Source organism: Candoia aspera, chromosome 6 (genome assembly GCF_035149785.1).
Source record: "Candoia aspera isolate rCanAsp1 chromosome 6, rCanAsp1.hap2, whole genome shotgun sequence".
NCBI lineage: Eukaryota > Metazoa > Chordata > Lepidosauria > Squamata > Boidae > Candoia > Candoia aspera.
The window spans coordinates 73,490,110-73,508,558 of record NC_086158.1 but is presented as its reverse complement, the minus strand read 5'-3'; the positions used below and the strand labels follow the sequence as shown (position 1 = coordinate 73,508,558).

General features: G+C 37.7%; 1 protein-coding gene across 5 annotated transcripts in view; it reads right to left on the bottom strand.

The window, feature by feature from the left end:
- The window catches only part of PLCE1 (phospholipase C epsilon 1), a 156,965-nt gene that overhangs the window by 51,428 nt on the left and 87,088 nt on the right, over positions 1 to 18,449 (bottom strand). For all 5 annotated transcript variants that reach the window (XR_010068224.1, XR_010068225.1, XM_063307406.1 and 2 more), the window contains exons 4-6: positions 5,608 to 5,753; positions 3,342 to 3,600; positions 640 to 854 (exon numbers count right to left, since the gene is read on the bottom strand). Coding sequence is in view for 3 of the 5 variants with exons in the window: in XM_063307406.1 (XP_063163476.1) it covers positions 640 to 854; positions 3,342 to 3,600; positions 5,608 to 5,753 (620 nt within the window). In the remaining 2 variants the exon portion in view is untranslated. The remainder of the gene's footprint in view (positions 1 to 639; positions 855 to 3,341; positions 3,601 to 5,607; positions 5,754 to 18,449) is intronic.

Genomic DNA, 18,449 nt, shown 5'->3' with positions numbered 1-18,449 from the left:
AATATTTTTATGTTATATGAGGATGATGCCATTTTGAGTACCTCAAGACCATGATCCAGTCAGAGAACAGATTGCTACTATGTATGAGCTTTGCTAAAGCACATAGCTTTTTTTAGTAATTACTTCAAGATGGAATTATTAAAAATGAGAAAATTTAACTAGTACATATTAGTTATTTTCTTAAAATGCACAAAATTAAATGTGGGTGGGAATGTATAAAAGTTCAGAAAATTGGAATTTTTAAAATAGAATTATTTGAACTATGTTTTATACTTAAAACTTACATCATAAACTTTTAATGCAATCAATCGGACCCATTTTATAATGCCCTATTTGATAAAATACCTGGAAAATTCTGATCTTTTATATGTACATTTGTTGCTATGTGATCAGTATGATTCAGTTTCTTTGAACATAGCTAAATTTTGTTATATTGTCTGTAAAATTAGGCAGACTTTGCCCACTGATGATCCCACCATTCATATTATGTTTTGTTTTATTTTAATGCATTTTTATCCGTACTTGTACTAATTCGTATTTTATTTGTAATTCTGGTCTGTGACCGTAATAAAATGTTGATTGACTTTTTAATGCTGTAACTTGAAAATCTAAATAAATTATATATATTTAAAACCTTACTGATAGCGGGTTTTGTCCTTCAAAGAATTTTTTCTGGAATTTCCGCCTTCATATTCAATAAAGTTATCTTCTCCATCTTCTGACTCCAAGCTTCGATTACAGCTTCGAATTGTTTGAAATATGTAATTAGTCATGGATTCTTTTTCTATATTATGTAGGCCATCTTGACCTACCCTTTGTAAGTAGTTATCTTGACCACTGTATTCTGCAACAAACTAGGAAAAAAAGAAGATACAGTACTAACTACTGACTTCATATTCATAGCTAAAGATGATTACAGAATAAATACATTTTAGACATTTTATGGATACAAGCAGTTATTGCATGAAGCAGGTAACACAGATTATCCTGTAATGTTTCTTGCCAACTAGAATCCCATTAAATCTACTTATTGTTCACTTCTATACATACGACCTCATAGGTATGCCCAACTGAACTGAATGGGGTCTACTCTTAGGGATAGACTTTCAGTGGGGATACAATTTGGCATATACCAAAATGTACTTGCATGCTTGGAATGCCTACCATTGATTTTGCTTTGGCCACTTCAATTCAGCTCACAGAACAGTCTCTGTTCTCAATAACACTGATGTTGCTGTTGTAAATCTGAAAGGGCATTCATTTAGACCCAACTACAAAAGCAGAGTATTTCACTGAGGAACATGGGAATATATTTATTGCATTCTGGCTAATTTAGAAACCAAAGAAGGATCCAAGAAATTATAGCAGGAATTTCATAAGCCTAAGGGTGTTTGGCTGTTTTTGCCCCCTTTAATAGTATTCTTTAAGGAGGCACATTGTTAGCTTGTCAAACAAAAAAGTATTTTAAAAATCTAGTAGGAAACTCTTTCATATAAGAACTTAAGCAGATCTTAGGATCACACTGAATATGTGAGTGTGAAAGAGAGAGAGAACAAAGTTATAATTGCAGTAGTAATAACCTTACTAATTAATACTTGCTTGGCATAGAGAATTTACACAGAGACTTACATAAAAGAAAAGATGATTTTGCAGTTAACCTCAGTAATTCTAGTACAGAATAATCCAACTATTTATTTTATTTATTAATTAAACTATTTATATGGCCACCCATCTCGCAGATGAGACTCTGGTCAGCTCACAACACATTAAAACAATAAAAAAGAACATCAACAAAACATAAAAAGCAATCAGCAAGAAAACAACAATGCACAGGCCACTTAACCTTCAACCCCCATGCTCTGGAGCACATCCAGGTCTTAATGTTTTGTGAAAGGCTTGCAGCCTCATGTAGAGTGGATTCAAGGGCAGACCCATGTACAGCAAATTGAAGTAACCTACTTGGGAAGCAACTAAGGTGTGAGTTATGGTGAGCAGAGCATCCCAGTCCAGGAAGGAGTGCAACTAGTGCACAAAATAAAGTTGTGTAAAGATGCTAGTTATGGATCCAGGAAGACCCCCAAATTGTATACCAGTTCTGTTTGGGGTAGTGCAGCCCCATTCAGAACAAAGATGGATTCGGGGGGCTTTAAAAAACACAGTCACATCTTGCCAGTGTAGAGTGAAGCCTGTCTTCCCCATAGCCTCAGACACTGAGACAGAACTTCCATAGCATTGTTTGGTCTGCTCAGGATAGATATGTAGAGCTGGGTATCATCAGCATACCAATGATACCTCACCCCATGCTGTTGTATGACCTTGCCCAGCACATCCTTCATATAGATTTAACGAGTGGGGAGAGTGTTGAGTCCTGATGGAACCCGCAGAGAAGGAACCATGTGCTGGATCTCACTCTCCCATCCCTCTTATGCGAGAGGTCATCCAGAAGTGCAATCAGTACCATTCAGTTGAACACCCAGGCTTGAAACCTGACTGAAAAGAGTCCAGATAATCTGTTTTCTCCAGGATTCTCTGAAGCTTCAGCATGACCACTTTCTCAACAAACTTTTCTAAGAAGTGAAGATTGGAATGGGACAAAAGTTATTCAAAAAGTTTGGATACAGGGATGGCTTCTTGAGGAGGGGGTAGACCACAGGCTCTGAAAGCAGCAGTGGGCTACCTCCTCTTTCAAGGATGAATTCACTACCAGGATCCAACCACATATTGTCTCCTAGGATACTCTTAGTTAACCAGGAAGGACAAGGATCCAACACACAGGTGGCTGAGCTAACAGTTCCAAGAACCCTATCCACTTCATCAAGACCAACATGATCAAACTGTTCCAGATAACCAAGCCAGAGTGGGCTTCAGTCACCTCCATGGGAACTGCCTTAAGGCCAAGAGTCCAGTTTGGAGAGAATCTGAGCAACTTTATCTGACAGATACCTTGAATACTCCTCACAGGAGGCCCTGAAAAAAACTCTCTTGTTCGACCCTCCTCAGGAGGAGCTGAGTCGCTCTAAACAGGGCTGTTGGGCAGCTATCTGTGGAAGCAATAAAGATGGAGAAATATTGATGTTTCACCACCCTTACTGCCATGAGATAGACCTTAACAGTGGCTCCAACTTATGCTTGGTCAGGTTCACTCCTTGTTTAAGGTATCATATAACGAATTATCGCAGTTGTAAAGGCCTCTATTTTAATATATATAGAAATACAGGTATGATACTTACCTACTTATAAATGGATCTCACCTTTTTATGCATTGCTGTATCATCAAATCAGTAAGACATGATGGAATTATAACAACTCTTTTAGATAACAATGCTTACTCATTAAATTACCTCTAGTGTTTCATCCTGAGAATTATACTGAGGACAAAGTCTGATGAGGCTTGCAGCCCCATCCAAAACTTCATAGAGCTCTTTTAAAAATACACCACAAAAAGGAACTACTTTACAGCCAGGGATATTCAGAGCTCTGTTGACAACTTTTCTATATTCAGATGATGATTCATGTTGTGCCATAGCATCTTTCAAGCTTCGCATTGTTTCAATATCAGATTGGTCCATGAACTGCCACATTTTTAAAACTTTTCTTGACCTATTTGGAAAACATAAAGAAGTTTACTAGCCTAAATTAACAAGATGTACATATCTTGTTAGCAGTAATAACAAATAAGTCATAATACAGTTATGTAAATATTATTGCTGTTGTACATTGTCTTGAAATTGTCAGGGAAACAAGGGATTAATAATAGCTTGTCTTACTAATAATGGTAGTTGTAGGTTATTGAAAAATGCAAAAGAAGCTTGGCAGCAGAATTTCTTTTCATAAAACACACAGGCCTTCTGTGGGATAGTCAAATGTTATTTTATAAAATTCCTTTATTTCATAAAAGCATTTGGACATGCAAAACTTAAATTAATAAAGAACAGACCTTATACAATGTATAAATAATTTGTTCTATGGTGAGTATGAGGACTGCGTAAAGCTTTCATAAGAATTGCTCTGCAGAGCACATTGGCACAAGCCAAGCGCTTTCTTTAAAGCATTAAAGCAGCTGCATCATTCAGAAGGTCTGATGCAGCTACAATAAAAGCTTATGAACTTGAACACATAGCCACCTTGTTTTTGCTGGTGATCTCAGCAGAAGTGAACATGCATACCCATACCACTGACAACTAGGGAAAACTTTCAAAGTAGCCATGTAAACTTCCCAGAGGATATGGCTGCTTTAAGTCTTTGAGGACAGTGTTCTGCCTGGGCCAATGTGCTTCACAAAGCACTTATTTTAAATGCTTTACATAGTCTTTGTGTGGTCTGGTAATATATGTACCCAGCAATCCTTTAGATGTATATATCTAAATATATAAGGAGAATGAGATCATATTCTTGATTTACTCTCATCTTACTCAGTTAATTCTGTGTACAAAGATACTTGAATAAAAATGTGCTCAGTAAATAAAAACTTTTAAGCCAACAGCAGAAGGAAGACAGTTATTAATATAGACTATATGCTGTATGCATGTCAGATTACAGATTCATCATAATATGATTTCATTAAATCATATGCATCACTTTGTAATCTACATAAATCCTCTCCAAATACGGAATATATGATCAAGGTGCTCTGGAATAAATGGATAGGAGACAGAAACTACAAACATTTTCAAGTATAATGCTCCCTTTGTAAACTGCCATACAGCTTAGATCTTGCCTCTTGCCTCTTGCCTCTGTCCTGTCTCATCACCTTACTTTTTTTATTTTCCAGTATGGATGCTTTATTGATTAGGGATGAGAGAAGATAAGGAAGGGTGAGATATAATTACTGTTAGGACTGTATTGATAATGAAAAATGAAGCAAGGATTTTTAACATAGTGGATTTGATAAGATATAGTCTGAATTTATCTAAAGTGTGTCCTTCCTTCAGGGTGGTGAAAAAGAAAAAAAAAGGTGAAAGGTCCCCTGTGCAAGCACCGAGTCATGTCTGACCCTTTGGGGGGATGCCTCTTTCGCTATGTTTTCTTGGCAGACTATAGCGAGGTGGTTTGCCATTGCCTTCCCCAGTCATCACCTTCCCCAGCAAGCTGGGTACTCATTTTACCAATCTCGGAAGGATGGAAGGCTGAGTTGGCCTGAGCCGGCTACCCGAGAATCCAGCTTCCACTGGGATCGAACTTGGGTCATAGGGAGAGTTTCAGTTGCAATACTGCCGCCTACCACTCTGCACCGCACAAGGCTCTTTCAGGGTGGTAACTAGTGCTTTTTCTTAACTATGTTTAAATATGGCACTAGGGGTTTTTAAATTTTTTCTCTGTTTTACTTGTTTATCACTTTGTAAGATAAATGATGTCTCTAGAGTTTTCTGAGAAGAGACCTGTCTTTTAAATGATATATCCCGTCATCCATCTTATTCAGTTTTGCCAAAACAGATATAAAACTCACTGGATGAGATACATGATGCAATTTAGCAGAACACTTTAACACAATGACTGATGGAGTGGCGTTCACCATTTATTTTTTTAAACAGACAAGCTGTATGTAACAGATGCTGCAACTTAATCTATCCCTGAGCTCCCATCATTTCAAGAATGAGCTGCAAGTACCTGAGTCCTGCCAAGAATTCCATTACACCATTGTAGTTGCCCATGTTCCAACAGCATTTTGCCACATGTACTACATAAGAGAAAACTTCTCGTTTTTCCTCCATAGAACCTGCAGTCAGAATCAGCCATGTCACCCAAGAGCTTACCTTATTAAAAAGAAAGAAAGCAAAGCAGAAAAATATTAAAAATATGATCTATATTTGTACATTTTGTTTAGACATATATATCTTACATGCTTGTATTTTACAACAGAGTAATGACTTTAAATATAGATAGTCCTGATTGTTTTGTTCCAGGGAAGAACTTAATCCTATGAGAACAATAGATATTGTGATATGTATTCCCCCTGCTATGCAATAATGACAACATTATTACTGGGATGCACAACACTATGTAATACATTTGTTTGTGTATAGAACCAAGCAATTAATATTTTAGCTGTATCTAAGGAATTTTCATTACCATTTAAGAACTAATTCATAGACAGATAGGCAGGCAGGCAGGCAGGCTTTAATAACTTTAAATATGAAATATTCTAAAAATATACAACATTCCTAAACTGTTATATTTATGACGCTTTTCTCTCCAATCCTTGGTACAGTAATGAAATTATTTGGGACTGCATGGCCAGTTAGATTGAAACTAAGAGCCCAGTAGCATCTTTGGCAATTTCCTCCTTGCAACTTACGGCATCTTCCTAGCAACATCATCACCCAGCCATCACTGAAGTGACATAAAGGCTGTCTATGTTACTTTTCTTTGCCACAACAATGACTGTGTTGTTGTTGTTTATTCGTTTAGTCGCTTCCAACTCTTCGTGACTTCATGGACCAGCCCACGCCAGAGCTTCCTGTCGGTCGTCAACACTCCCAGCTCCCCCAGGGACGAGTCCATCACCTCTACAGTATCATCCATCCACCTTGCCCTTGGTCGGCCCCTCTTCCTTTTGCCCTCCACTCTCCCTAGTATCAGCATCTTCTCCAGGGTGTCCTGTCTTCTCATTATGTGGCCAAAGTATTTCAGTTTTGCCTTGAATATCGTTCCCTCAAGTGAGCAGTCTGGCTTTATTTCCTGGAGGATGGACTGGTTTGATCTTCTGGCAGTCCAAGGCACTCTCAGAACTTTCCTCCAACACCACAGTTCAAAAGCATCGATCTTCCTTCTCTCAGCCTTCCTTGTGGTCCAGCTCTCGCAGCCATATGTCACTACGGGGAACACCATTGCTTTAACTATGCGGACCTTTGTTGTCAGTGTGATGTCTCTGCTCTTAACTATTTTATCGAGATTTGTCATTGCTCTTCTCCCAAGGATTAAGCGTCTTCTGATTTCCTGATTGCAGTCAGCATCTGCAGTAATCTTTGCACCTAGAAATACAAAGTCTTTCACTGCTTCTACATTTTCTCCCTCTATTTGCCAGTTATCAATCAAGCTGGTTGCCACAATCTTGGTGTTTTTGAGGTTTAGCTGCAAGCCAGCTTTTGCACTTTCTTCTTTCACCTTCATCATAAGTCTCCTCCGTTCCTCTTTGCTTTCAGCCATCAAAGTGGTATCATCTGCATATCTGAGATTGTTAATGTTTCTTCCAGCAATTTTAATTCCAGCCTTGGATTCTTCAATCCCAGCATGTCGCATGATGTGTTCTGCGTACAAGTTGAATAGGTAGGGTGAGAGTATACAGCCCTGCCGTACTCCTTTCCCAATCTTAAACCAGTCCGTTGTTCCGTGGTCTGTTCTTAGTGTTGCTACTTGGTCGTTTTACAGATTCTTCAGGAGGCATACAAGATGACTTGGTATCCCCATACCGCTAAGAACTTGCCACAATTTGTTATGGTCCACACAGTCAAAGGCTTTAGAATAGTCAATAAAACAGAAATAGACGTTTTTCTGAAACTCCCTGGCTTTTTCCATTATCCAGCGGATATTGGCAATTTGGTCCCTAGTTCCTCTGCCTTTTCTAAACCCAGCTTGTACATCTGGCAATTCTCGCTCCATGAATTGCTGAAGTCTCCCTTGCAGGATCTTGAGCATTACCTTACTGGCATGTGAAATGAGTGCCACTGTTCGATAGTTTGAACATTCTTTAGTTTTCCCCTTTTTTGGTATGGGGATATAAGTTGATTTCTTCCAGTCTGATGGCCATTCTTGTGTTTTCCAAATTTGCTGGCATATAGCATGCATTACCTTGACAGCATCATCTTGCAAGATTTTGAACAGTTCAGCTGGGATGCCGTCGTCTCCTGCTGCCTTGTTATTAGCAATGCTCATTAAGGCCCACTCAACCTCACTCTTCAGGATGTCTGGCTCTAGTTCACTGACCACCCCGTCAAAGCTATCCCCGATATTGTTATCCTTCCTATACAGGTCTTCTGTATATTCTTGCCACCTTTTCTTGATCTCTTCTTCTTCTGTTAGGTCCTTGCCATCTTTGTTTTTGATCATACCCATTTTTGCCTGGAATTTACCTCCAATGTTTCTAATTTTCTGGAAGAGGTCTCTTGTCCTTCCTATTCTATTGTCTTCTTCCACTTCCGCGCATTGCTTGTTTAAAAGTAATTCCTTATCTCTTCTGGCTAACCTCTGGAATTTTGCATTTAATTGGGCATATCTCCCCCTATCACTGTTGCCTTTTGCTTTCCTTCTTTCTTGGGCTACTTCTAGTGTCTCAGCAGACAGCCATTTTGCCTTCTTGGTTTTCTCTTTCTTTGGGATGTATTTTGTTGCCGCCTCCTGAACAATGTTGCGAACTTCTGTCCAGAGTTCTTCCGGGACCCTATCTACTAAGGCCAGTCCCTTAAATCGATTCTTCACCTCCACTGCATATTCCTTAGGAATATTCGTGAGCTCATATCTAGCTGATCTGTAGGTCTTCCCTAATCTCTTTAGTCTGATCCTAAATTGTGCAATAAGAAGTTCGTGATCTGAACTACAGTCAGCTCCAGGTCTTGTTTTTACCGACTGTATAGATGTCCGCCACCTTTGGCTGCAAAGGATGTAGTCAATCTGATTTCGGTGTTGTCCATCTGGTGAAGTCCATGTATAAAGCTGTCTCTTAAGTTGTTGGAAGAGAGTGTTTGTTATGCGGAGTGAGTTGTCTTGGCAAAATTCTATCAGACTATGTCCTGCTTTGTTTTGTTCTCCCAGGCCATGCTTACCTGTAATTCCAGGTGTCGTTTGACTGCCCACCTTAGCATTCCAATCTCCCGTGATGAAAATAACATCTCTTTTAGGAGTGTTGTCCAGCAGGTGCTGCAAATCCTCATAGAATTGCTCTACTTCAGCTTCTTCAGCATTTGTGGTTGGGGCGTATATTTGGATCACTGTGATGTAAGATAGCTTGCCCTGAATTTGAATTGAGATCATTCTATCGTTTTTTGGATTGTATCCAAGCACTGCTTTAGCCACTTGACTATTAATTATGAAGGCTACTCCATTTCTTCTGTGGTCCTCTTGTCCACAGTAGTAGATCTGGTGGTCATTTGATGTGAAGTGGCCTGTTCCAGTCCATTTCAGTTCACCGACGCCCAAAATGTCTATCTTTAATCTTGACATCTCACCAAAAACCACATCCAATTTGCTCTGGCTCATAGATCTTACATTCCAGGTTCCAACCGTCTGTTGATCCTTAGAACTTCGGATTCGCCGTTCACCACCAGCACTGTCGGCCGCTAGCCGTCCTTCTGGCTTTGAGCTAGCTGCGTCATCACATCTGGGGCTAGTTGAACTCATCCTCTGTTCCTCCCCAGTAGCATTTTGACCATCTTCCGACCTGGGGGTCTCATCTTCCGATGGTATACCGACATATCTCTGGTTGTACTGATCCATTTAGTTTTCACAGCAAGAATACTGGGGTGGGTTGCCATTACCTTCCCCAGGGATCGCATTTAGTCTGACCTCTCTGTCATGACCTTCCCGTCTTGGGTGGCCCTTCACGGTTTAGCTCATGGCATCATTGAGGTGCTCAAGCTCCAGCACCACAACAAGGTAACGATCTTTTGCTGAAGTCGGTTGACTGTAGCAGATGCTAAACTGTAAACTGCTAAAGGAGAGGTTAATCTGGATAATAGAGCTAAGTAAGAAAAAAAACTACTGACTTCTAGGACATTGATCTTACAATATTTCACCTTTATTAGGAATCTTAGAGTAGGACAACTGAACTTTAAAATACTTCATACTTAGAAGTAAATACAACTTAAATCTAAGTAAAAATAGGTAAGATTGAACTGAAACTAGCCTACTTATATAGTGATTAGATGCACATGATTATAGATTTCTAATTTTAAGGAAAAGCACTAAGGCTTAATGTTTAATAACATAATTCTAACATTTTATGATTAAAAACTTTACTAAAGTTTTTTTTAAAAAAACCTTTTGCTATTACAAAATCATATTCTTTCTTTAAACCACATTTTAAAATAATATTTTACTTCACATCACTTGTAAGAAAAGTATGAAAGTAACTTCCCCTTGCCATCATCATAATTTTGTATATACATCATTTACTATAAATATTTTTTTTAAATTCCAGAAATAATTTTAAATAATTAAAACTCTCAGACCATTCATATGTTGTCTAACACGTAAACACATTAACTTTAATTTGGTTTTACTCATATTCCCAATATGACTTCATTAGCAAATTCCGCATTAGGTTCAGTGAGAACACTCATTTAAACATAATTCGTTTGAGTGTTCAGAACCTGAACAACTATCTAACACTTAGAAAATGCGGTTTACTTTCCCACAACATTAATTCAAAGAAAAAAGAAAAACAGAAATATAGAAAAGCCATATTTCACATGGAAACATAATTCAAACCAACTGGACTATTTTATAGTGAGATTCCCAAGGGTTTGGTTTTTCCCATTGTATAAACAGTTATCAACATGAGATAATAAATGCAATCTTTTTTCTCCTCCATTTAGTTTTCTTCTTCTTGGCTCCTGAAGGATTTATAATTTATGTTTACTGACATTCTTTCAGCAATGAGAGCTTCACATGCATTTCATCATCTCTTAACAGTTAGATTTAAAGACACGAAGCAAACTTGGCCACAAGACTGTGCTAAAGTAACTAAAAGCTGTTTGTAAGGGAGGGGGGAATTTCCCCCCAAAATCAAGTATCTTATTTGCATTAATATATGTTTCAACTTGGAAGAGAAGCAGGCTTGGGCCAGGTTTATACTTGGATAGGAGACTCCAAGGGAATATCAGAGGCAGCCAGTTTGGTCTAGCAGTTAAGGTGCTAGGCTAGAAACAAGGAGACTGTGAGTTCTAGTCCTGCCTTAGGCATGAAAGCCGGCTGGGCGACCTTGGGCCAGTCACTCTCTCTCAGCCCAACTCACCTCATAGGGTTGTTGCTGTGGGGAAAATAGGAGGAGGAAGGTATGTTTGACGCCTTGAGTTATTTAAAAAAATAATAAAGGTGGGATAAAAATTAACTACATACATACATACATACATACATACATACATACATACATACATACATACCAGGGCATTAGGTTAAACTGCATTGTTGAATAACATCTTGGAAGGAACCAGTGCTATGGCATTTTTGATTGTGGCCAAGAAAACTGTATAGACAAAACTGTATGGGCACCATAAGACAAACTTGACTCAGAGGAGATATTATTTGGATTAACATTAGCATTATTAGTAGTAGTTGCAGTACTCCTACCTCTGTATACAGAGGAGTGGACAGCAGCCACAATTCACTACAGCAAGGCATAGGGATGGTGTGATTGTTCATTGAGAGGCTTTGCACTGCAACCCTCTCACTTCCAATAACTGGAAGAGGCTTCTGGGTTGTGCATCTGAGGATGATTCTCCCAGTGTCTTCAACAACAATCCTGGAAGCATCAGAAGAAGCTCCTGCACATACACAGCATAATCATCTAGCTCCTTATCTGCTTTTACTTACATTATTTGGGGATCCCCCCCCCCCCGGTTTTGTTGTATTCTATTTTTTTGTTATACTGTAGCCGCCAAGAGTTGTTTGGAGTCAGGTGGCAGCTAAATCAATTAAACTGAATTAAATTATTTGAATTAAATCACAAAACCTTCTTCTGGCTATTGGAAGTATCAACAGAGGTTGTGGAGGAAGTCCACAACCCGCAAAGAGAAGCAACGTGGTCACTTCACTTTTAGAAGCAAGGAGCTATGTTGCTTCAAAAATCCACCTTAAAGAGGTGCTTTGTGTGATCTTTCAGCAGAATGAAGCACTCCTTCGAAGCTTTGTACAGAAAGCACCACTGAACTAATTTCTTATGCAACCAAAGTTTTGCTTACAATCTTACGAAGGAAGGTAGAGCTATAGAGGGAAAGAGAAATGCCAAAAGAGCAGACAGGATTTCAGCAAAGCAGAGGATATGAAATCGCACTAAACTTTTATTTCCTTGCCACATCAAATCAATACTTATTTGCAGTCAGTAACTAGCACAAGACAAATAGAACAGTAGCTATAAAGGTGAATCTAAAAGGATTAAAATACATGACAGAGTGTAAATATAAAACAGTAATTATAACTAAAAGAAATTTTAAAACTAAAAAGCTTCCCTTAAAATGCAAGAAGTTTGGGGCTCAAAAATAGATAAATATGGACAATGTGTTGGAGAAAAATCCAAGAAGGCAATGACAAACATTGACTAGACTGAATAGGATAAGAACATTTACAATAAGTGACAAAAGACCAGTTAAACGATCATTTTTCCACTTGTAATGTATTACTGTGAAAGTTAAAACACCAATAAAAAGCAAGATTGCATTACAGATTTGGAGATGTTCATTTAAAGTATCAAGGACTAGAAAAAGAACCAATCAACCAGTCCTGGGCTACATAAGGGCTGTTTGCTTCCTTGAAGTGATGACCAGAAAGCAGAAACTCACATACTTGGTCATGTGATATGAGTGGATGATGAGCTAGGAAAAGAGGAAATGAGATGAGTTGGGTGGGTCACTGACTAAACAAAGCTTTGCAGACTCCTCTTTAACAGCTGGAGGGAGAGAGCACTGATTGGATTATTGGATTCTCACCATGTTGGAGAGCAGACATTGTCCCCCTGTCTCAGAAGGAAGACAGAATGGAGCACAGGCTGGCAAGGTGAGCAACTGCCCAATCGAAACTTGAACCAATAAACCATAGTTTGTAATTCCCCCATAAACATCATTATCTGAGAACAATTCGCTCCAATATCATTAGGACGTGCCTAGAATTGTGTGGCTAGTAACTCATAAAGGCAAAATAGTCAAGTGAACTGGCTACCAATTACAGTAGTAGAGTTTTGCAGTGCTTTAGATTCAGTCTTCGAAAGGTGCTTCAGACTGTATGCTGTTCAAATGTAGCACCTCTCTGAGATAGCTAAAGCAACCCTGCCCTTTCCCAGAAGTATGCAGTACTGTAGCTGCGAAAGGAAGTCACAAGATCCTGGGAATCAGAAAAGTCAAAGCTGCTTTAAAGAGTTGCAGATGGGTGCTGTGTCTGTTCTCCCATACACTCCACAGCACCTTTGGATGCTGAATTTGAAACATTGCAGAGCCATAATAATTAGTAAACACAAACATTACCAAACAGATCTTAATTGGAAACAAATGTAATCTAACAAATGCAATAAAACGGATAATTAAACAATATCAGCCTAAACAGAGTTGACAGGCTTGGGTTATATTTCGTTCCGAGTACAAGTAATGCATAGCTACAGAATTATTCAGAGATTATGCAAGACAGTTTTTGACAGTTGTCCTGGTAATATAAACAGAAGCTTTTTTTGCTTCCAGCAGAACAATTAAAACTTTCAGATTATTTCAAAAGTAACAGTAAAGAGCACAGCAAGGAAGTATCTTATGCTTTCATATCTGAATGACTAAGCAATTAATAATAAGAAATACAATGAAGGGGGATCCACGCTATTACGAAAAAAATAAAGAGAAAGAAGAATCCATAAATAAGCAGCTCTCTACAACAGAAGATTCTGAACACGATATGTTATTTTAAAACGCTCATTTTGGAGGGTGAAAGAAAAGGTCAAGATGGCAGTGCAACCATATGATAAAAACACCACCCCTTTTTTATGTTCATTATGTATGCAACATGCATAAAAAGGGATGGGGCTCTGATCACATGTTCACAGCCACTACTTTCATGCCCCTGCTTAAGTTTATACATTTTTGTGCCTCTGCTTAAGTTTATACGTTTTTGCACATATCTGGCACAGGAGTGAACCTTCACCCTCAAGAGCCATAAATAATCTTAAGTGGTAGGCTAAGGACTAAGACATATACCCATACACACAGAGGCACATAAATTCTCTCCAGTTGAGGTGGAGAAGGATTGTTTATTTACGTATTGCTTTCATATCCCACTGCAATGAAAACTCCTGATGGTCTGTGCTAGCAGGGAGAGATCATGTACTTCCTACCCAGACATTAGCTTGGTTGGCTGGATGGGGTATCACAGACTCTTTCCCAGCAAACTCAGTTTCACTGGAAGCTACTTGTGTTAATTGGTTGGGAATGGGGTTTATTTTTAATTTTTTTAAAATATACAATGTATTTATATTGTATTTTAATTCTTGTTAGCCATCCAGAATCAGTGAGATGGGTGGCCATAGAAATCTATATAAATAAATAATAATCTTTATAAAATCTCATTGAACTCAGAACACTGGGTTCCTAGTTAATGCAACTAATATAAGCTATTTCTTTTGAAGTATCACAGCAAAATTACATTAGTTTTTTTAAGATTAAAGTCTAGAATTTCTAATGAATTATAATTATGAACGTAATGAAACATGCAATCATTGCTACGTGGTTTAGTAAAAAATTAATTATGGAAAACAGTTTTAACACATCTGTTAGTGAACTCAGTAGTTACATCCCTAAAAAAAACCTATCTTAGAAAAGATCTGCAACTAGCAAGATGAAAACTTCTTTAGAGGACCATAAAGGCAGAATAATGGCTGTAACTTTTCCAAAGTTGTCAATCAAATTAGCGACATTCAAAAATATTAATACAGTGAAAAATACATAATGTTCTCAGACCTCAAAAGGGTATACAGACTCTAATGGTAATATCTGGGTTGGAATAGAAACAAAATTGAAGCCAAATATTCCAAACAGAAAGCCTTTCAACAGGCCTCTTGGTATTTAATAAACTGGCAAATCCCTTTTCCCCAGTTGTAATGAACTTTACAGTTCTTTTATTTTCTTTTTAAATATTCCAAATGATAAAATCATGAGGGGGAGGGGGTTCAATATCAGCAGAATACTATATGGCAGCCTCTTAAACTTTGTTGGTTAATATTAGTCCTTCTGGGTAAACAGTAAAGAAGCCAAATATTTGCAGTACTGTACAGTATATTTATGACTGAGCAGGGCAGAGCTTAAAGCAACGGCCTTAGATATAGATCATCAAATTGAACACAGCACCATCTCTACTCTCTTTCCACTATGGAATTTAACAAATGCTTTTAAATTAGTTGGATACATAAATCAACTTGTGACCTCTAAATATCACAGAGCCCTTAACTCAGTGGGTTTTGATGTTATACCTTCAGCTGTTCTCAAACGTAGATATAAGAAAATCCATTAAGACGTAAGACTCTATCCCTAGATCTGGAATAGTAGAATACCCACTTCCTTTTATATAGACTTTTTTTTACAGTGAAGCCTAAGACAAATTTAAAATGTTCCACATTCAAACTCTCCCTAATCAGTCTGATGAATTCTATGTTCTATATCTTCTATCTGTCCTTATCTCCAACTTTACTTAAGCACTGTGTTTTTCTTGTTGAACAGTGCTAAAAACAATGTGTAACGTCTTTTAATTATTTAGGATGATTACAGACCAAAACAAGAGTATAATAGTGTTAAAATAAAGGCTGTACGTCTGTGTGCTATAACACACCAATAACTCCAAAGGCAATCACCAGAAAAGTATTTTGATCACACCTCTTCTGTGGCTAGAATCAAATAGGAAATCTCATAAGCCATCCATTTTTAAAAGCTGTCAAATGCTAAATTCGAAGCCTGTCAGCTAGTATTACACATGAGTTATTAAATACTAAGCCTTAGTGTCATGCGGTATTTTGGATTTGAAGGCAAAAGGTGGCCTCGAAGCATCTGGGCACACAAATATAGCCCCTGTCTGCAGCTCCTTAAAAACAGCTGCTTTTTTTCTTGGCATAGCAGGGCTGCCTGCTACACAATCCCAAGAAAATGTGCATTTGGTGCAAAAAAATAAAAATAAAAATCTAAACTGCAGGCACATTCCATAATACCTTTTTGTTTTTGAATGCAAGCAATGCACAGCCCTACTAAATATCATTCCATGTCAGCTATTGCATGCAGTTAGATTTTAGACTTGAAATAAGATACTGTATTTATCTCATGTAGATACAAATACTTCCTAAAGTCCAGGACTCTTTCAATTTGGGCTTAGGAGAATAAAATCACATTTTGCACCAGTTATTCTCATTATTTAGAAATATTTCTTGATTTGGATTCGGGGAAAGACTGCCCCAGTGATCACCATTATTTCAGCCCCAATTAGCTCTCACTATTACTTTGCAGTTTTAGCTATGGTCAACATTATTATTGCAATTTTATGCCCTTAAAATTTACTACAACTTAAAAATATAAACATATATGTGTCCTCCTCCAAAAAAAGTGGAGGTTCTGTTTCCACCATGACTGGATCAAAGTTTATTGCTAGTATGACCAGAGGAACTTATGATATGAAAAGTTAAAAGCCACTAGCTTAAGTAGCTTTATCCTACTAACTACCAGAACAGACTGTAATGTTGAACAAGAAACACACAGCAGACATATAAAGTTCAACAACATCAAATTGCATTGCTCTAGGCACCAATCTGTACCTTTCTGGTGCTTAGCTTTTGTTCTCATTTGTGCATTGGTATGCACTTGTTTTGTCCCAATTTGAGTATTTCCTTTGGATCTGTAATTCACTTGGGTGATGCTTATAAGATCAAACTTAATCACCACTCACCTCAGACATCAAATGGTGGTTGGTTACAGTAAGGTTAAAAAAAGGAGCCTATATTCTATGCAATCTACTTTACACCTCCTAAACTAGGCCCTTGCTTTCAAGTGCGGTGGAAAACATTTTCCAGTTACAATTGTAGAAAGACTCACCTACAAATGTTTTTGGCTTTGTGCTTGGAAGGGCCATCAGGCAGCAAAATGTTTTGGACTGCTCCTGATTGATTACTTAGTTCTTAAGTCCCTGAATAGTGAAGCAGTTCAGTTTTGTGCTTCTTGCTCCATAGTCCCTATCCTAGAATACGTGGATCCTGTGATAGCACAGCTTCAGGTTGTGGGTTTCTTACTGTCTCTTTATGCAAGTTTTCACGCTACTGCTCTATATAACAAAATGGTTAAAAAGTTACAGAGTACTAGACATAATTTTTCCAAATTTGCCTACCTATATACACAGTATAAACCAGTGTTTCTCAACCTTAGCAACTTTAAGATGTGAGGACTTCAACTCCCATGCTGGCTGGTGAATTCTGGGAGTAGAAGTCCTCACATCTTAAAGTTGCTAAGGTTGAGAAACGCTAGTATAAACACTCAGTACACACTAATGCAAGTTTTTTTTTAAAAAAAACCTGCTTCCTTTTGCAAAAACTGTAAATCTCTTTAATAAAATATCATGAACTAACTGGTCTGCTTGAAAGGAGTGAAATAGACCAACAAAGTACCTTCACCAGTTTAATCTGATTATATATTAATTCAAATATACTGTTCCAAACAAGGACTGGAAACATTCAGCTATTTATTTATACAAACATAATGTTTTCTAAAGGTTTCTGCAAAGTCATTTAGGTTTTCAAAAAAATCTGAACTGGGGAATGAAATATTTATTTACATTCCATTGCTGAAGCAAATGTACACTTTTAAGACATCTCTTTTTGGACTGTAAGAGAGTTAACCTTCTTAGACACATTTGTTACATTAAAATCATTTACCTCTATAGGATCAAAACAGCCAGATAAATAGGTAAACATAATGTTATATGAGAGTGGAAAAACATGGAAAATTACTTTTTAAAAAATGAAAGGTCCCAAGAACAAGTTATTTCACGACAAAATCAGTGATATTTCTATAACTTAGAAATATTATGAATATATAAGCTTATGAATATATCTAAAATGTTAACTATAATCTTCAAAGAACTGAGTGATCTTTAAGTGATTAAATTAAAAGGTTATCACTTTTCACAGGATCCCCTTGTGATCAGTGGCTATTTATAGCTTAAAAAAAATCTTTAAAACAAGTATACAAAATTAGGTTGCTGTAAAAATGCCTTTGTAAATGTAAAAAGGCTGGAGTTAAATGTAAAAAGTAAAAAGGCTGGAGTTCAAAATTGCTGGAAGAAACATTAACAATCTCAGATATGCAGATGATACCACTTTGATGGCTGAAAGCGAAGAGGAACTGAGGAGCCTTATGATGAAGGTGAAAGAAGAAAGTGCAAAAGCTGGCTTGCAGCCAAACCTCAAAAAAACCAAGATTATGGCAACCAGCTTGATTGATAACTGGCAAATAGAGGGAGAAAATGTAGAAGCAGTGAAAGACTTTGTATTTCTAGGTGCGAAGATTACTGCAGATGCTGACTGCAATCAGGAAATCAGAAGACGCTTAATCCTTGGGAGAAGAGCAATGACAAATCTCGATAAAATAGTTAAGAGCAGAGACATCACGCTGAGAACAAAGGTCCGCATAGTTAAAGCAATGGTGTTCCCCGTAGTAACATATGGCTGTGAGAGCTGGACCATAAGGAAGGCTGAGAGAAGGAAGATCGATGCTTTTGAACTGTGGTGTTGGAGG